The sequence below is a fragment of the Lycorma delicatula genome, chromosome 2 (genome assembly GCF_047948215.1).
Source record: "Lycorma delicatula isolate Av1 chromosome 2, ASM4794821v1, whole genome shotgun sequence".
In the NCBI taxonomy this organism is placed as follows: Eukaryota; Metazoa; Arthropoda; class Insecta; order Hemiptera; family Fulgoridae; genus Lycorma; species Lycorma delicatula.
The window spans coordinates 19,053,795-19,068,107 of NC_134456.1; the positions used below are offsets into that span (position 1 = coordinate 19,053,795).

Here is a 14,313-nt window from a genome sequence, read left to right on the forward strand (position 1 = left end):
AAAAGTTAATAATTTTATAAATAAAATATCATTCTTATAACATGGTTCCTATTGATATTGATTTTAACAGTCATGACTGCTTAATCATTTTAATTTTTTGACTTTATTTTATAATATCACTTTATTCTCCTGATGATGTTCGAAGGACTGAAAGCTCTAGAGAAACACATTTAATTTCCTTGTAAGGTGGATTTTAATTTGTTTAACAGTTTTTAATAATTTATTTGTTTTTAATTTGGCACAAACTTTTAAAAGTAAAAAATTTTGTAGAATTATGAAAATATACTGTATTTGTTTTTTTTTATTAACAGCTAACAGTTATTTAATATATTTGTTTGGTTTTTTTCATGCACAAGATATTTTTGCATGAATTCTTTGGGGAATTGATACATTTCAATTAATATTGTAATAAGTATTGTTTGGTTAATAACTTTATTATTCTGATTTTATTATTGCTGAATCTTATGCTGTTATAAACCCAATCGCAAGTAACTACATGAGATGTGAGTAATTAATATCTTTTTTTAGCTTTTAATTAATTTTATAAAATTAAGATTATTATCGTTTTACTGTTTATTTATATATGATTTTTATGGAATGTTTCAGCATGAACTGGGTATGATTTTATATCCTGTGTTTGTCCACATGTATTTAGAGTTGGTTTATAATGGTCATGAAACACAAGCAGTTCGTCTTATGCAGAAATTTGGTGCTGATCAGGAAGATTATTATCAAGACGATCTAAAGCGTTTATCTCATGTTACAAAAAAAGATCATATGAAGGGCAATGAGCTTACTGATACATTCAAGTAAATGATCTATTTTGATAAGTTTTTTTTTTCAATTTCTCAAACGTGGTACCGCTGATATGTTAAATAAATAAATTTACAATTAATATCATCCACCTTACCAGCACGTTGATATGTTCTCTAGATCTTAATGAAATCAAACAGAACCATGTTATCAAAGAGATAATTATTAGACTAAATAATTACTTCTTTATATTTATGTTTAGTATGTTTCTAAGTAAAATATCGTCTTCAAAAAATGTTTGTTCATTAATTAAATTTTTATTATTACAATTTATATGATATTTTTCCAAATTAGAAGTATTATAACATTTGTAAGAAATTTAAGACTTTCATGAAATTATTATGATTGTATGTATGACCGTATTGTATTATATGATTGACAGAGTAAGAGTTTTCTGTTTATTATTTTTAATGCTATTTATATGCTCTTTAGCATGTGTGGAAAATTTGTAATTGGTCATACCCACATATATCAAGTCACAATCATCACAAACAAGACTGTAGTATACTCCCTGTTTATCAAATTTGGAATCATCATATGATTTTTATTAAAATTATTATTAATATATTTAATTAATTTGTTATTAGTAGCATATGCAGGTGTTAGCCATTTTTTTAAATATATTTTTTCAATTTCTTGACTAAAGGTGTGTATTCATTTTTTATGTATATTTTATCCTTTTTATCAGGTAATAATTTTGTATTTTTTAAAATTAATTTTGTTATTTATTTTATTATATAATTTGTGTATAGTACCGACATGTATCCGTTAGCAATAATAATGTTTTTAATTATTTCTATTTCATTATTTAAGGAAGTTTTATCATGTTTGAGTTAATTTATGTTTCTATATAACAATGAATTAAAAACAGTTACCTTTTGGGACCTTTTGCATTTTTTGTTTCCTTTAAATTTACGTGATTTTGGAATTTACTAATTTTTCTACACTTAAAACTGTATATTTTCATTCTCTACTGAAGTCGGTTATTTATCTGAAAAGAACAAAAAGTCCAAACCAATCTGCTTACTTTAGTTTTATCTTTTCTGTAATACTAATATATCTCTGTAGTCATGTCAGTAATGTATGAAGGAATTTAGGTAATCATTGTAAGAGAAGATCATTAAGTGTCAGATATAAAATTATATATCTCTCTGTAATTATTATTATTCCATTTATTTACACTGTTCATGATACAAAGGTATCATGAATTATACACTTCCATGAATTATATGCCTGTATTATTATAATAACTTTTTAGGAAAAATTTGTTTCAGATCAAATGAATTTATTATAAGGATGTCAAGAGATACACTATCAATATTGAAAAGACATTTACAAGATAAAAAACAAAGTGTTATTTTAAATATTATTCAGGAGCATTTATATTTTGATATGTATGAAGGTGTTGCACGTAACAAACAACAAATACAAGCAACTTCTGGTTCAATGGTTGGTGAGGCAACTCGACAAGGTAAATACTGGAAATTTCTATTTAGATTTCTTATTTGATATGTTATTAAATTTTTTTTTATTTCCATTAGCTCAGTTTTGAAGGTGATTTTGTACTTTGATGAAATGTTATTTCCAATAAACTGCTAGTAATTATTACGTGATCAGTCGGATTCATGATAAGTGCACATCTGTGCATAACTTTTAATGATACAGTTGGGCTGTTTGAAAACAAATTCTTGGTTCCTTAAGTAGACTGTCACCTGAAGCATGTCTTTAGGTAGGAATGCCAGTTTTGAGAAGTTATTGTATGAATTTTATGTTATTGTACTGTTGTATTCGTTTTATTACATGAAGAAACTTCAAATAATTCATGTGATAAATAAACTATTCTTTAAAGTTTAAATTATGAAATTATTCATTAATAATTACTAAATTTTATAGGATATGTGTATGTTTATATACATATGAATTTATATCATTGTTAATTTGTGCTGTTTCAGTGGGGTATGGTTTAAGACTTCTTAATCAGTTACATACACATCAGTTATAAAGACAATGTCTTTGTATTTGAATAAATGTAAAAAGATTTTTTTTTATGTAAGTTAAATACAGATCTCTTGGAAACTATTTTTGGTGCTTTACCGACACAAGCTTGCTTATCCCTTTAAATTTCATGATTGGTTTCAAGGATAATAAATTCAGAGAAAAGATTGTTTGCTTAATTTAATGAACTTAGATTCAATGAATTTATTTATTTTTGCCTACAAGGTGGAATTATAACTTAGATTTTCTTCTCTTAGATAATAAAGCAAAAGTGTACTATGGGATGTTAAAAGAACCAGATATCCAGTATATTTCTGTAGAAGAAGAAGAAGAGACAGCTGAAGGAGGAGAAGGTGGTGGGGACAAACCAAAAAAGAAAAAAGCCAAAAAAGATCCCTTGTTTAACAAAAAGCCAAAATCAGATCCAAATGCACCACCTATTGATCGTATGCCTTTACCAGATTTGTGAGTCTTTGTTTTTTATTTTTCTATTTATTTCATTGTATTTCAATTTTATTTTATTTTATTTATTTCATTGTATTGTAATGTATTATAACTGATGACCTGAACTAAAAATTAGTAAATTATATATTTTTGCATATATATATATATATATATATATATATTTATTTATTTATTTATATTCAAATAATTATTGAATATCAGACAGTTTGAATTCATTTCGTTTGATGTACATATAGTAATTAGGTTAATGCAGTTGTATTCAATTTCTCAGGTAATATGATATATTGATTCTGTAATAAGTGATAAATATTTGATTATTGAAATCTATAAAACCAAATAAATAAAATTAAAAAATAATAAGTAAATAAAAATACAAATATAAAATATAAATTAAAGTAATCTACACTTAGAAATTAAATTAAATAATCTGTAAATTAATTGACAACAGACTGCTTCTAGTGGGAGTTGTTTGCAACAGCTCTCTCACACTAAATAAAAAAACCTTTTTTTACTGTTAAATATTAACTAATAATCCTCTTCTTTTATTAATAAATAAAAATACAAATATAAATAAAATAATCTATGGTTAGAAATTAAATTAAATAATAATCTGTAAATTAGTTGACAGTGGACTGCTTCTAGTGGGTGAGAATCTTGGATGGAGCCATGTGCAACAGCTCTTTCTCATGCTAAATAAAGAATATTTTTTTTTTTTTTACTGCTAAATATTAATTAATAATTCCCTTCTTTTATTAATGCAATTAAATAAATAAAAATACGAATATAGAATATAAGTAAAAATAATCTACGGTTAGAAATTAAATTAAATAATCTGTAAATTAATTGACAATGGACTGCTTCTAATAGGAGAGAGCGTAAAGTAAAGCCTTGCTTTTAGCACGGAGGGAGTCGTGTGCAGCTGCCTGGAGCCATGTTCAGCCACCCAGAGCTGTGTGCAGCCACCCTGCACACCACCATTGGTCCCCTCTGCATCAATAGCAGCTAAAATAAAATTGTGAGCACATACAACAAACAAACAAATCCGTGCACCATCATTTTTATAGAAAATGATTGATTTGGCAGTATTTGTTTAGCGATAAATATTTGATTATTCAATCTTATTTATTTATTTATCTATCTATTTTGGCAGTATTTGTTGAGTTCTTTTTCTAAAATAATGCCAAAACGGAAAAGATGAATGTTGGTAGAAAATCTACAGATGTGAGGTGAATGTCTACATCGCATTTATATGAAACTAAGGAAGAGTGAGGATCTATTTTATGATGTTATACAATATAATAGGAAAGCCACTTTAAAGTTCAGATCTGCTTTTGAATATGATCCTCATTTGGATTATATTAATAGCAAAGATTTACAAATTGGTGCAATGATTAAAATATGCAATCATAGTTTTGCAAAAAAATGGAAAGATGAAGCACCTAGCATATGTTGTTCTGGTGGGAAAGTTTTACTTTTAATGAGCTACCAGAACCAATCAACAGTTTAGTATTAAGATCTCATCCCTTATCAGAACATTTTCTCGATAATGTTGGAAAATACAACACTTTCAGATGACTTCTTCCGGTGCTAAACAAATTGTAGAACGGAATTTTATGTTTAAATTTCAAGGTCAAATTTACCATAGCATAGGAAGTTTATTGCCAGCACATCGTGTCGATCACCAATTTTTACAAATTTACTTCCTTTCTGATACTGATCAAACTTCTCTTTGTATTAATATTGCTCCAAATTTGAAGAAGGAACTAATAACAGCACTCCAGCAAGTTTTGCTAAAACATAATAATTTGATCAGAATGTTTAAATGCAGTATTGACAACACATTCTTGGATAACGCAGAAGATCTTAAATTAATAATTCGTTCTCATCGTGTACCTCTTAATCAGCATAGAGTTTGCTATAATGCTCCAATTACTAATGAAGTTACTGTTTTACTGGTCGATTTAGATAAAGGACTTAGAGATATAATCTTACATTGTCGTGATGGTCAAATGTAATGTGTGTCTGAGCTTCATCGCTCTTATGATACTTTACAATATCCCCCCCTTACAATATATATCTTTATATATATATCTTATAAATATATGTCTTTATATCTTTACAATAAGTTTTTGAAGGGTGAAGATGGTTATCTAAATATTCTGCTAAATAATAATGAACAAAATAAAACAGTTTCCTGCATTCAGTTTGTGCTTATCAAATTATGATTCAAGACATTGACAATTTTTTAGATTATTACAGAAACTTATTAACTCAATATTGTGTTGACATGATGGCCAAAATGATCACTGAAAGATTAGCCTTTATTCGTAATAACCAACAAATTTGTGTGCTAATGAATACATTCATCTTCGAGATAGTTAATGCTAACAACATGGGTCAAAGTGTCATTCTCCCTCATATTTTACTGATACACCACATTATATGCAGGAGAAATCTCAAGATACTATGACATACTTGCGTAAACATGGGCGTCTAGATATATTTATAACTTTTACGTGTAAAACTGAATTGCCAGAAATAAAAAAAAACTATTCATGGGTCAAAAATCTACTGACAGACATGATATTATATCCAGAGTTTTCTACTTGAAAATGAAAAAACTCCTAGACCTTATTAACAAAAAAGAAATATTTGGTTCGGTCAACAGCTATGCACTAAATGTAGATTGACAAAAATGAGGCTTACCTTATTGTCACATATTGTTATGGTTAGTAATTGATCTTATCATATTTTCTGAACTCCTTGATAAAAATGTTGACTCATTATTATATGACATTGTTTGTAAACATATGTGTCATGGACCATGTAATGATATATATAGGTCATCACCATGCATGATAAATGGAAAATGTTCAGAAAATTGCCCTTAAATGTACATTTGCAACACTCAAACTGCAGATGATGGTTACCCGACTTATCGCAGGAGAAGTCCAGAGATTGGAGGTCATGTGACAACTTTAAACACGCAAGGTAACATAATTGATATTGATAATAAATGGATCATCCCAGATTGTCACATTGCTTTAATGTCCCCATAAATGTTGAATTTTGTAACCCCATGCAAGCGATTCTATATATCTGCAAATTTATTACCAAAGGTTCAGATCAAGCAACTTTTTTTCGGTTGAAAGTCAAAGAGATGAATTGAATCAGTACATTAATGGTAGATATGCAAGAATATGTACATCTGAGGCCAGTTGGTGATTTTTTGACTTTCCAATACGTTAATGTTATCCCACTACTGTTCACTTAGAAAACTATCAACGTATTTATTTCACTTAACAAAATCTCCCAACGAGTTCTTGGAAGTCCACAGAAAACCATTCTTATTGCTTTTTTGAGCTTTGTCAGTCCATTGACTTCGCTAAAACACTTTTATATCCTGAAGTTCCTAGATGTTATACCTACAATAATAACTAGTTTAGCAGAAGAAAGTGCGGAATTGACATCAAAGGATTTCCTGGAATCAAGAAGGATGCTGCTCTGGGTAGAGTATATACAATTCAGCCAAACCAAAGTGAATGCTTTCATCTGTGTATGTTATTGCAGAATTTAATGTTTAAGGACCTACATACACCTTTTGATTACTTGAAAACTGTTGATGGTGTGCTGTACCAAACATATAAAGCTGCTTGCGCTACACTTGACTTATTGGAAAATTATAATTACTGGAAAGACACACTTTCTGATGCTTCTATCTGTTAGTCTTTGCCTAAATTAAGAGAAATATTTGCAATTATATTAGTTTTTGTCATCCTGCCCAACTGAATGTATCATGGGAAATGTATCAAAAAGATTTTTGTAAAAATATTTTATATCAGATCTGATGTCAAACCAATAACATTGAGATTATAATTTCAGATGAAGTGTTAAATAGAGGTCTCATTAAGATTGAAGATAATGTCATTACGTTAGGTGAGAAATACTTATGCAATTTCAGTTTACCAACACCAACATGTGAAAATGAAGAAACTATTTACGCTTATGACACAATGTTAAGACTTTCTTTTGACGTTGATGAACAGTAAGAATTTGTAAGTATTAATCTTCCTAAATTAGTACCAGATCAGCGTCAGGCGTTTGATGATATAAATGACAGTCATTCTACCAACAACCCAAAGATTTTTTATTAGATGCTCCTAGAGGCACTGGCAAAGATTTCTTAATCAGCTTGCTTCTTGCTTAAGTTCACTCAACTAAAAATGTTACAATTGGTGTAGCATCATCAAAAATAGCTGCTACTTTTATAAGTGGTGGGAGTACTGCACATTCCTGCAGGTTTCCCAGCTCTGGACTTTCCAGAACTGGTAATTCAGAAAGTCAATATATTCTCCTACCAGAAAATCAAAACACTGCAAAAAATATCATATACCCAGAAGTTCTATCAGTTTAATACTGTTAGAAATTGGTTGGCTACATTATAATCTTGGGTGAAGCTTAGGTAAAGGATGCTATATATGAATACATTTACATACAAGGGCTATTTTTTAAGTAAGGTCCAATTGGCTGTAGCTATGTAAATTTTGTGCAAAACATGCACACGCCCCAGCTCCCAACAGGCCTTGCACAAATGTAGACACTATATGCAGTTGTAGCGTCACTGTGAACGGTTTTTATTGTGAAGTTGAAATGTTTCAAATAATTGAGTGGCCCGCCAGTTGTGAAATATGGTCTGTGATTTAATTTTTGACTGCAAGGAACGTGTCAGCAGTGGACATTCATTGCCAAATATGTGAGGTTTATGGGCCTAATTCAATGAGTGTCAGCAAAGTGCATAAATGGGTGGGACTGTTCAAGGACAGGTGGGACAATGTCCATGATGAATCACAATGATGTCGATTTTATGCCCAAAGCGACAACAATAAACTCAGCTGCCTACTGTGAGACCTTGATGAAGCTTCAGTGTGCCACACAAAATAAGCGACATGGCCTACTGTCATCTGGAGTTTTGTTGCTGCATGACAATGCACAACCTTGTTCTGCTGTTTAGACTCTAGAGTTAATCAGATCTTTTGGGTGGGAGCAATTGATGCAAACCCACCATACAGCCTGGACTTTGCACCAAGCGATTATCACCTGTTCCATTGCCTGAAGGAGTTTCTCAGTGATCAGTGGTTTGATGTCAGTGAATAGCTGAAAACAATGGTTGAAGCAAACAATGTAATTATATAGAAAAGTAGTATAAAGTGTAACAAGTAAAATATAAAAAAAAAAACGTTTTTACAATATCTTTACTAGTTTTGTTTGTAGTAAAAAATGAATTTTACTTAGAAAATAGCACTCGTATGTGTTATATATATCTTTTAAACTTTTACTTCTGTATTTATAAAATTAAAATTAAGGAAAAATAATCTTACTATAAAATACATTCAGTAAATATAAGATCAGTCACTGATATAAGGTTGTTTTCATGGTATTACCACATCCTCACCTAATAATTATTTCATTGTATTAATATTAGCTCAATATTGTGCATATTATATTGTTTCATAGAGGATTTTTAAATACTTCGGAAAAGGAGATGTTTTTCCCAAAATATGAGGCATTGTTTAAAAGTAAGATGAGTTAAAAAATAGCGTTTAGCAACACTGATTGCTTTGCACATGCGCAGTAGCTTTAAGTAGTCTGTTGGGATGTAACCGTCGTATTGCCATCAGTTCATGGTTGTTTGCCTTTATAAGACAGTGTATTTAAATAAGTATGGTAATAACAAATCCCATCATTTTGTGAAGTTTGATCAATGATTAGATTTCTAAACACAAGAGGACCTAATGCTGCTGAAATTCACCGTCAATTGTGTGAAACATATGGGCCTACCGCAATGAGTGAAGGAATAGTGAGGTAATGGTGTCAAGAGTTTAAGGAAGGCATTCAAGGAAAAGAAGGCTTGAAGAAAAATCATGGCAACTGTATTCTACGATCAAAAGATGTGCTTTTGATTGATTTCATGGTACTTTTAACATCCATCACATCATAAGTGTACTGTGAAACTATTTCTAAATTGCACCGTGCTATTCAAAACCAATGATGGGGAATGCTGAGGTCAGGAATTGTTCTTTTTTACAATAACGCATGTCCATACACGGCTGCAGGTACAGTAGAAACAATTTAAAAATTTAGATGGTGGACTTTTGATCATCTCCCTTACAGTCCTGATATCATCTCCAGTGACTACTGTCTCTTTCTACACCTCAAAAACTGCTGGCTTGCATCTCGACAATTCGAGGTAAGTGAAGAGTTGAAAAACTCTATGGAAAAGTGGCTACAATACTAGCGGTGCAATTTTATGTAGCGGGTTTAAAGAAGCTTGTTTCATGATATAAAAAATGTTTGGAATGAAATGGTGATTTGTAGAAAAAAATGAAGTAGGTGTGTAAGTATTTCAACTTTTCTCATTTTGTTACCAATCGGTCCTTACTTTTGAATCACGCCTTGTAACTATATGTCTACAGTACTGATGATGACATAAACATGTTATATAATTAAGAGGTAGGTTATGAGAGACAAAAGCTACCATTGATTGCAAAAAATTGTTGAAGATTGTAATGCTTGAAATAACAATTTTTCTTTTAAGTCATCATACAATTTAGTTTATAACATTAGCATTGCTAAAATTGTATTAGAACTAATTTTGTCCCAAGATTTTAATAGAATGTAATTTTACAAGGAAAAATCAAAACATATTTTTCTCCAAATAAGATATGAATACTGCTCCTCAAAATAAAAAAAGTTTGCAAAGTAGACAATCATTGAAAGCTGATACTAAAAATCTTATGGTGAAGGTTTTCACTGGAACTCATTGTTGTGCTGGCGGGACAATCATAAATTTCCTGTCAGTCTTTATAAGCAACTGTAAGTAGGATCAATTTTCTTACTTAATTAGGAACATGAACACAATAACTTCCCGCAAGCTTGATCAACTTGACTTAAAACTATTATTAAATGATGCTCAGCTTAATTGACAATAATAATAGATATTATTTAATATATCTCAGGCTATTAATCAACTAAATCTATCGTATAATAGAAATATACATCACATCTCATAAGTGTGACTTCTGTTATCATTTTATTCATTGATTGTTTCCTTTTATCTTTGAAAATAAGTTAAATGATTCATACTTGTAAGAGTTTAAAAAATTAGAAGTTTTTGGTGCTAGTTGGGTGATTATTTTATTAATAATTATCAAAAATTGTCACTCTGTCAAAGTAATAAATAATCTAATGAGATAAATACATTTGAAAAAATTCATTTCTTAACTTGATAAAAATATATGTTAAAATAATGTAAATATACAAAAATTATTTTATTTTTTATTTATTTATCATTTTGTATATAATTTTTTTTTATCAAGATTGATATTTTTCTGTAAAATAATAGCTTGTCATTTACTTCTTTTATAGAAAAGATGCTGATAAAATTGAAAAAATTAAGGCAATGCGAGAGTCTACTAAACGAGTTAACCTTGCGCCTGATTGCTTACCATCAATTTGCTGTTATACTCTTCTTAATGCTAATCATACGTAAGTTTCTATTTATTAAAATAAACTTATTCTTGTAGACTTAAATTAAATAGACTTATTTATAATTAAATAAATAAATAATATACTCCATAGAACCTATGTGTTTTACATATTGAATGATGTAATTATAATTATATGAGAAATTCTCATCTAAACAAATATTTCTTTTTGTCTTTTTAATATTTAATGTATTTAGTTTTTTAACGTAATTAAAATTAAAAAGAGAAATAATTTAATAATGAAGCAATTTAAATCATTTTTCTTCTTTGGGAAAAGTTTGTGTGTGTGTGAAATTTTTATAAGAAAATTAATAAATAATTCTTAAAATGAAAATAATGATTGCATAGTAACATTCAATAATTTATCATCATATTTATTAATATTAAAAAATGTACAGCTTACTGAAAGTGCAGCCATTATCAAGAATAATAATGTAATGCATTAGCAGTATCATGAGCACTGCTTTCAGGAAAGCCAGATATCATTAACTATTGAGAATAACTTCAGGATCAGCAAGAGATCCTATGATGTCAAACCATAGGATCCATCTCTGTTGGATTTTATAATCCATTGGAAATCGTAGCCAAACCTACATCATTTGAACTGTCGGTAGGTTACAAATTAACTAAGAACAAATCCTATAGGCTATCTACAGTGAGATAACAGCCCTATCATCAAAAGTACTCAGTGCAGCACTTGTGATGCAGCCTGAGGAAATCTTATTACTGACAAGCTTTTATTGGTCTTAGAACAGGATAGGACTAATCAGATTAAAAGAATTGGAATGCCAAAATCTAAAAATAAATGGATATCAAAAAAAATTTATATGGCTACTTGGAACGTGAAGGAGGTAGTGTATAAGGAGATGGAATTTGTTATGAAGTTGCAGGAAAACAAGTTAAAATTGGTAGGTATAATGGAAACAAAAAAGAAGTTGGAGCTGTTACAGAGTCAATTATATGATGTTGTACGCTGGGGTTAACAAGACACACTGAGCTAGTAGAGGTGTTGCTCTTTTAATCGATAAAAGTTTGGAAGCAATAATTAGATATTACAAGTTGATGAATGATAGGATTATAATGGTACAAATAAAACATGGTAGGGGAAACTTTATAGTAATAATGGCCTAAAATATAGAGGATTAGTGTTGCATACAAGGTTGTTACACATTTGGTAATGTTTGTTGAAAGACTCACAAAATTCCCAGGGCATGGGTTAAGTTCAGAGGAATCTCATTATTTAAGAAAAGATCATGTGCTGATTGCAATAATTATCAAGGAATCAATTTGTAAGATATAGGTTACAAAATATATGTCTCCTTGTTGAGCAGACGTCTTGTGGGATAAACAGTCTCTAACTGGGGAGAACCAGAAGGATTTCTGGAAGGGTCAGTCATGCATTGAAGTAGTGTATACACTACGAATATTATTTAGAAACACTGAGAAGTTAATCAATCGTCCCTTACATCTGGCCTTTGTGGATTGGGAAAACGTATTTGTAGATCTATGATGTGGAATATAAATTGGATAATAGATACCCCAAACATCTTGTTACTTCTGTTGCTGGTTTATATTCCAAAATGACTGTTATGATTGATGTAGATGGGAAGGTAGTTGGGGAGTTAAAGATAAACAACGATCTTTGACAAGGTTGTCTATTGACTCCAGTGTACAAATTAGACAAGGAATTTTTCTTAATGTTTTGACATTTGCTGATTATACAGGAAAGTGAAGACAAGCTGCAAGTGGCAGTTCATCAGCTCAAACTCCTCAGTAAAGAATTCAACATTAAATCTAAAGCAGAAATCTAAAGTTATGGCCTTTTGCGGAAAATGACCCTTACATTCCAAGACAGTCATCGATGGCAAGGTTCTGGAATGGGTGGAAAACTTCAAATATCTGGGGTCCTTTGCTCATTAACAAGATTTAATGAAAAAGTTGCCAATTTAGTGCGGTTTGTGGAGCAATATGTCATCCTCTGAAAGGTTACACCAGGAAGGACTCCCAAAATAAATTTTATAAAACATTCCTTTACTGACATACAGTAGTGAAGTGTGGGCCAAAAGCAAGTCGGATGATTCCTGTATACAAGTGGTAGAAATGAGGTTTGTGCAGAGCATGAAGGGTTGTACAAGAGTGGATTATATTAGAAATGAGGTCATTCGTGAAGATAAGTTACAATCAGTACAATGAAATGATCAGACGATATCAAGAAAGGTGGATGAGTCCATAATAAAATAATAAAATATGTAAGTAAGCCCATCATTATATTTTACTGATTATGCAGCAACTTATTTATCATCATCCTTCATGGATCTGTAATCAAACATTTTTTCAAAATTTTTTATTTTCATTTAGGGTTGTGTGGACCCTAAATTATTTAGTTGAAAAATGTTATTACTATATCGTGCATATGCTTTTCTCATTACTAACAAAAATTTTAGTTTCCTAAAATATAGATTTACATTTAAGAACTAAATATAATTCGTGAAGATAAGTTACAATCAGTACAATGAAATGATCAGACGATATCAAGAAAGGTGGATGAGTCCATAATAAAATAATAAAATATGTAAGTAAGCCCATCATTATATTTTACTGATTATGCAGCAACTTATTTATCATCATCCTTCATGGATCTGTAATCAAACATTTTTTCAAAATTTTTTATTTTCATTTAGGGTTGTGTGGACCCTAAATTATTTAGTTGAAAAATGTTATTACTATATCGTGCATATGCTTTTCTCATTACTAACAAAAATTTTAGTTTCCTAAAATATAGATTTACATTTAAGAACTAAATATAGATCTTTATTCATTGAAAGCATAATTTAAGGAAACTTTAATCCAGTGTTTAAACATTTTGAATATGTTGTATTGTATGTGATTAGTAATAGTAGCAAAAGAGCAAGTCAAACAAGCATTATTTGAGAACTAGCTGGATTACAGTCCAGTTATGTTATTATTCCAACAGAAAGCAGCTCTTAGGGTGTTGGTTCTGCTACTCTGTTATCTCATTATACAGTAAGTGCTCATTGAAACGGTGTTTGAGGGCAATGTGGCAGAGTAAGTGGTTCAGCATTGTTGGAAACAGTCAAAGAATATTAAAATCCTGTGTGTGAAATACTCCACAGATGGAAAGGTAATACTCACAAAAACCTCATTCTTTAGAAAGTCATCTTTGAAATATTCATTTGTCCATCTATGTTAGCACCCGAGGAGATTACTTGCAAAGAGTTTATTCTTTGGAATTTATAATTAGGGTACAACAGCTTTAATGTTTAGATTTCTCATGTCATCTTGTGATGACATGAACATTTTATATGTTCACTAGTTAACTGCTAGATAGTCGTTCTTAATATCGGAACTCATAAATTTATTTTTAAAATATTGTTTGCTATTCTTGATTAAGTTAATAGCCTTTTAAGCTCCTCCCTTGACTGTTTTCAATATATACTGACTTTAAATCTTTGTGAAGCTTTGAAAATTGAAGAAG

General features: G+C 29.9%; 1 protein-coding gene across 3 annotated transcripts in view; it reads left to right on the forward strand.

Annotated features, from left to right (window-relative positions):
• Positions 1 to 14,313, forward strand: part of Taf5 (TATA-box binding protein associated factor 5) — a 38,068-nt gene that overhangs the window by 8,662 nt on the left and 15,093 nt on the right. For all 3 annotated transcript variants that reach the window (XR_012755425.1, XR_012755426.1, XM_075358398.1), the window contains exons 3-6: positions 607 to 809; positions 2,088 to 2,284; positions 3,066 to 3,273; positions 10,699 to 10,818. Coding sequence is in view for 1 of the 3 variants with exons in the window: in XM_075358398.1 (XP_075214513.1) it covers positions 607 to 809; positions 2,088 to 2,284; positions 3,066 to 3,273; positions 10,699 to 10,818 (728 nt within the window). In the remaining 2 variants the exon portion in view is untranslated. The remainder of the gene's footprint in view (positions 1 to 606; positions 810 to 2,087; positions 2,285 to 3,065; positions 3,274 to 10,698; positions 10,819 to 14,313) is intronic.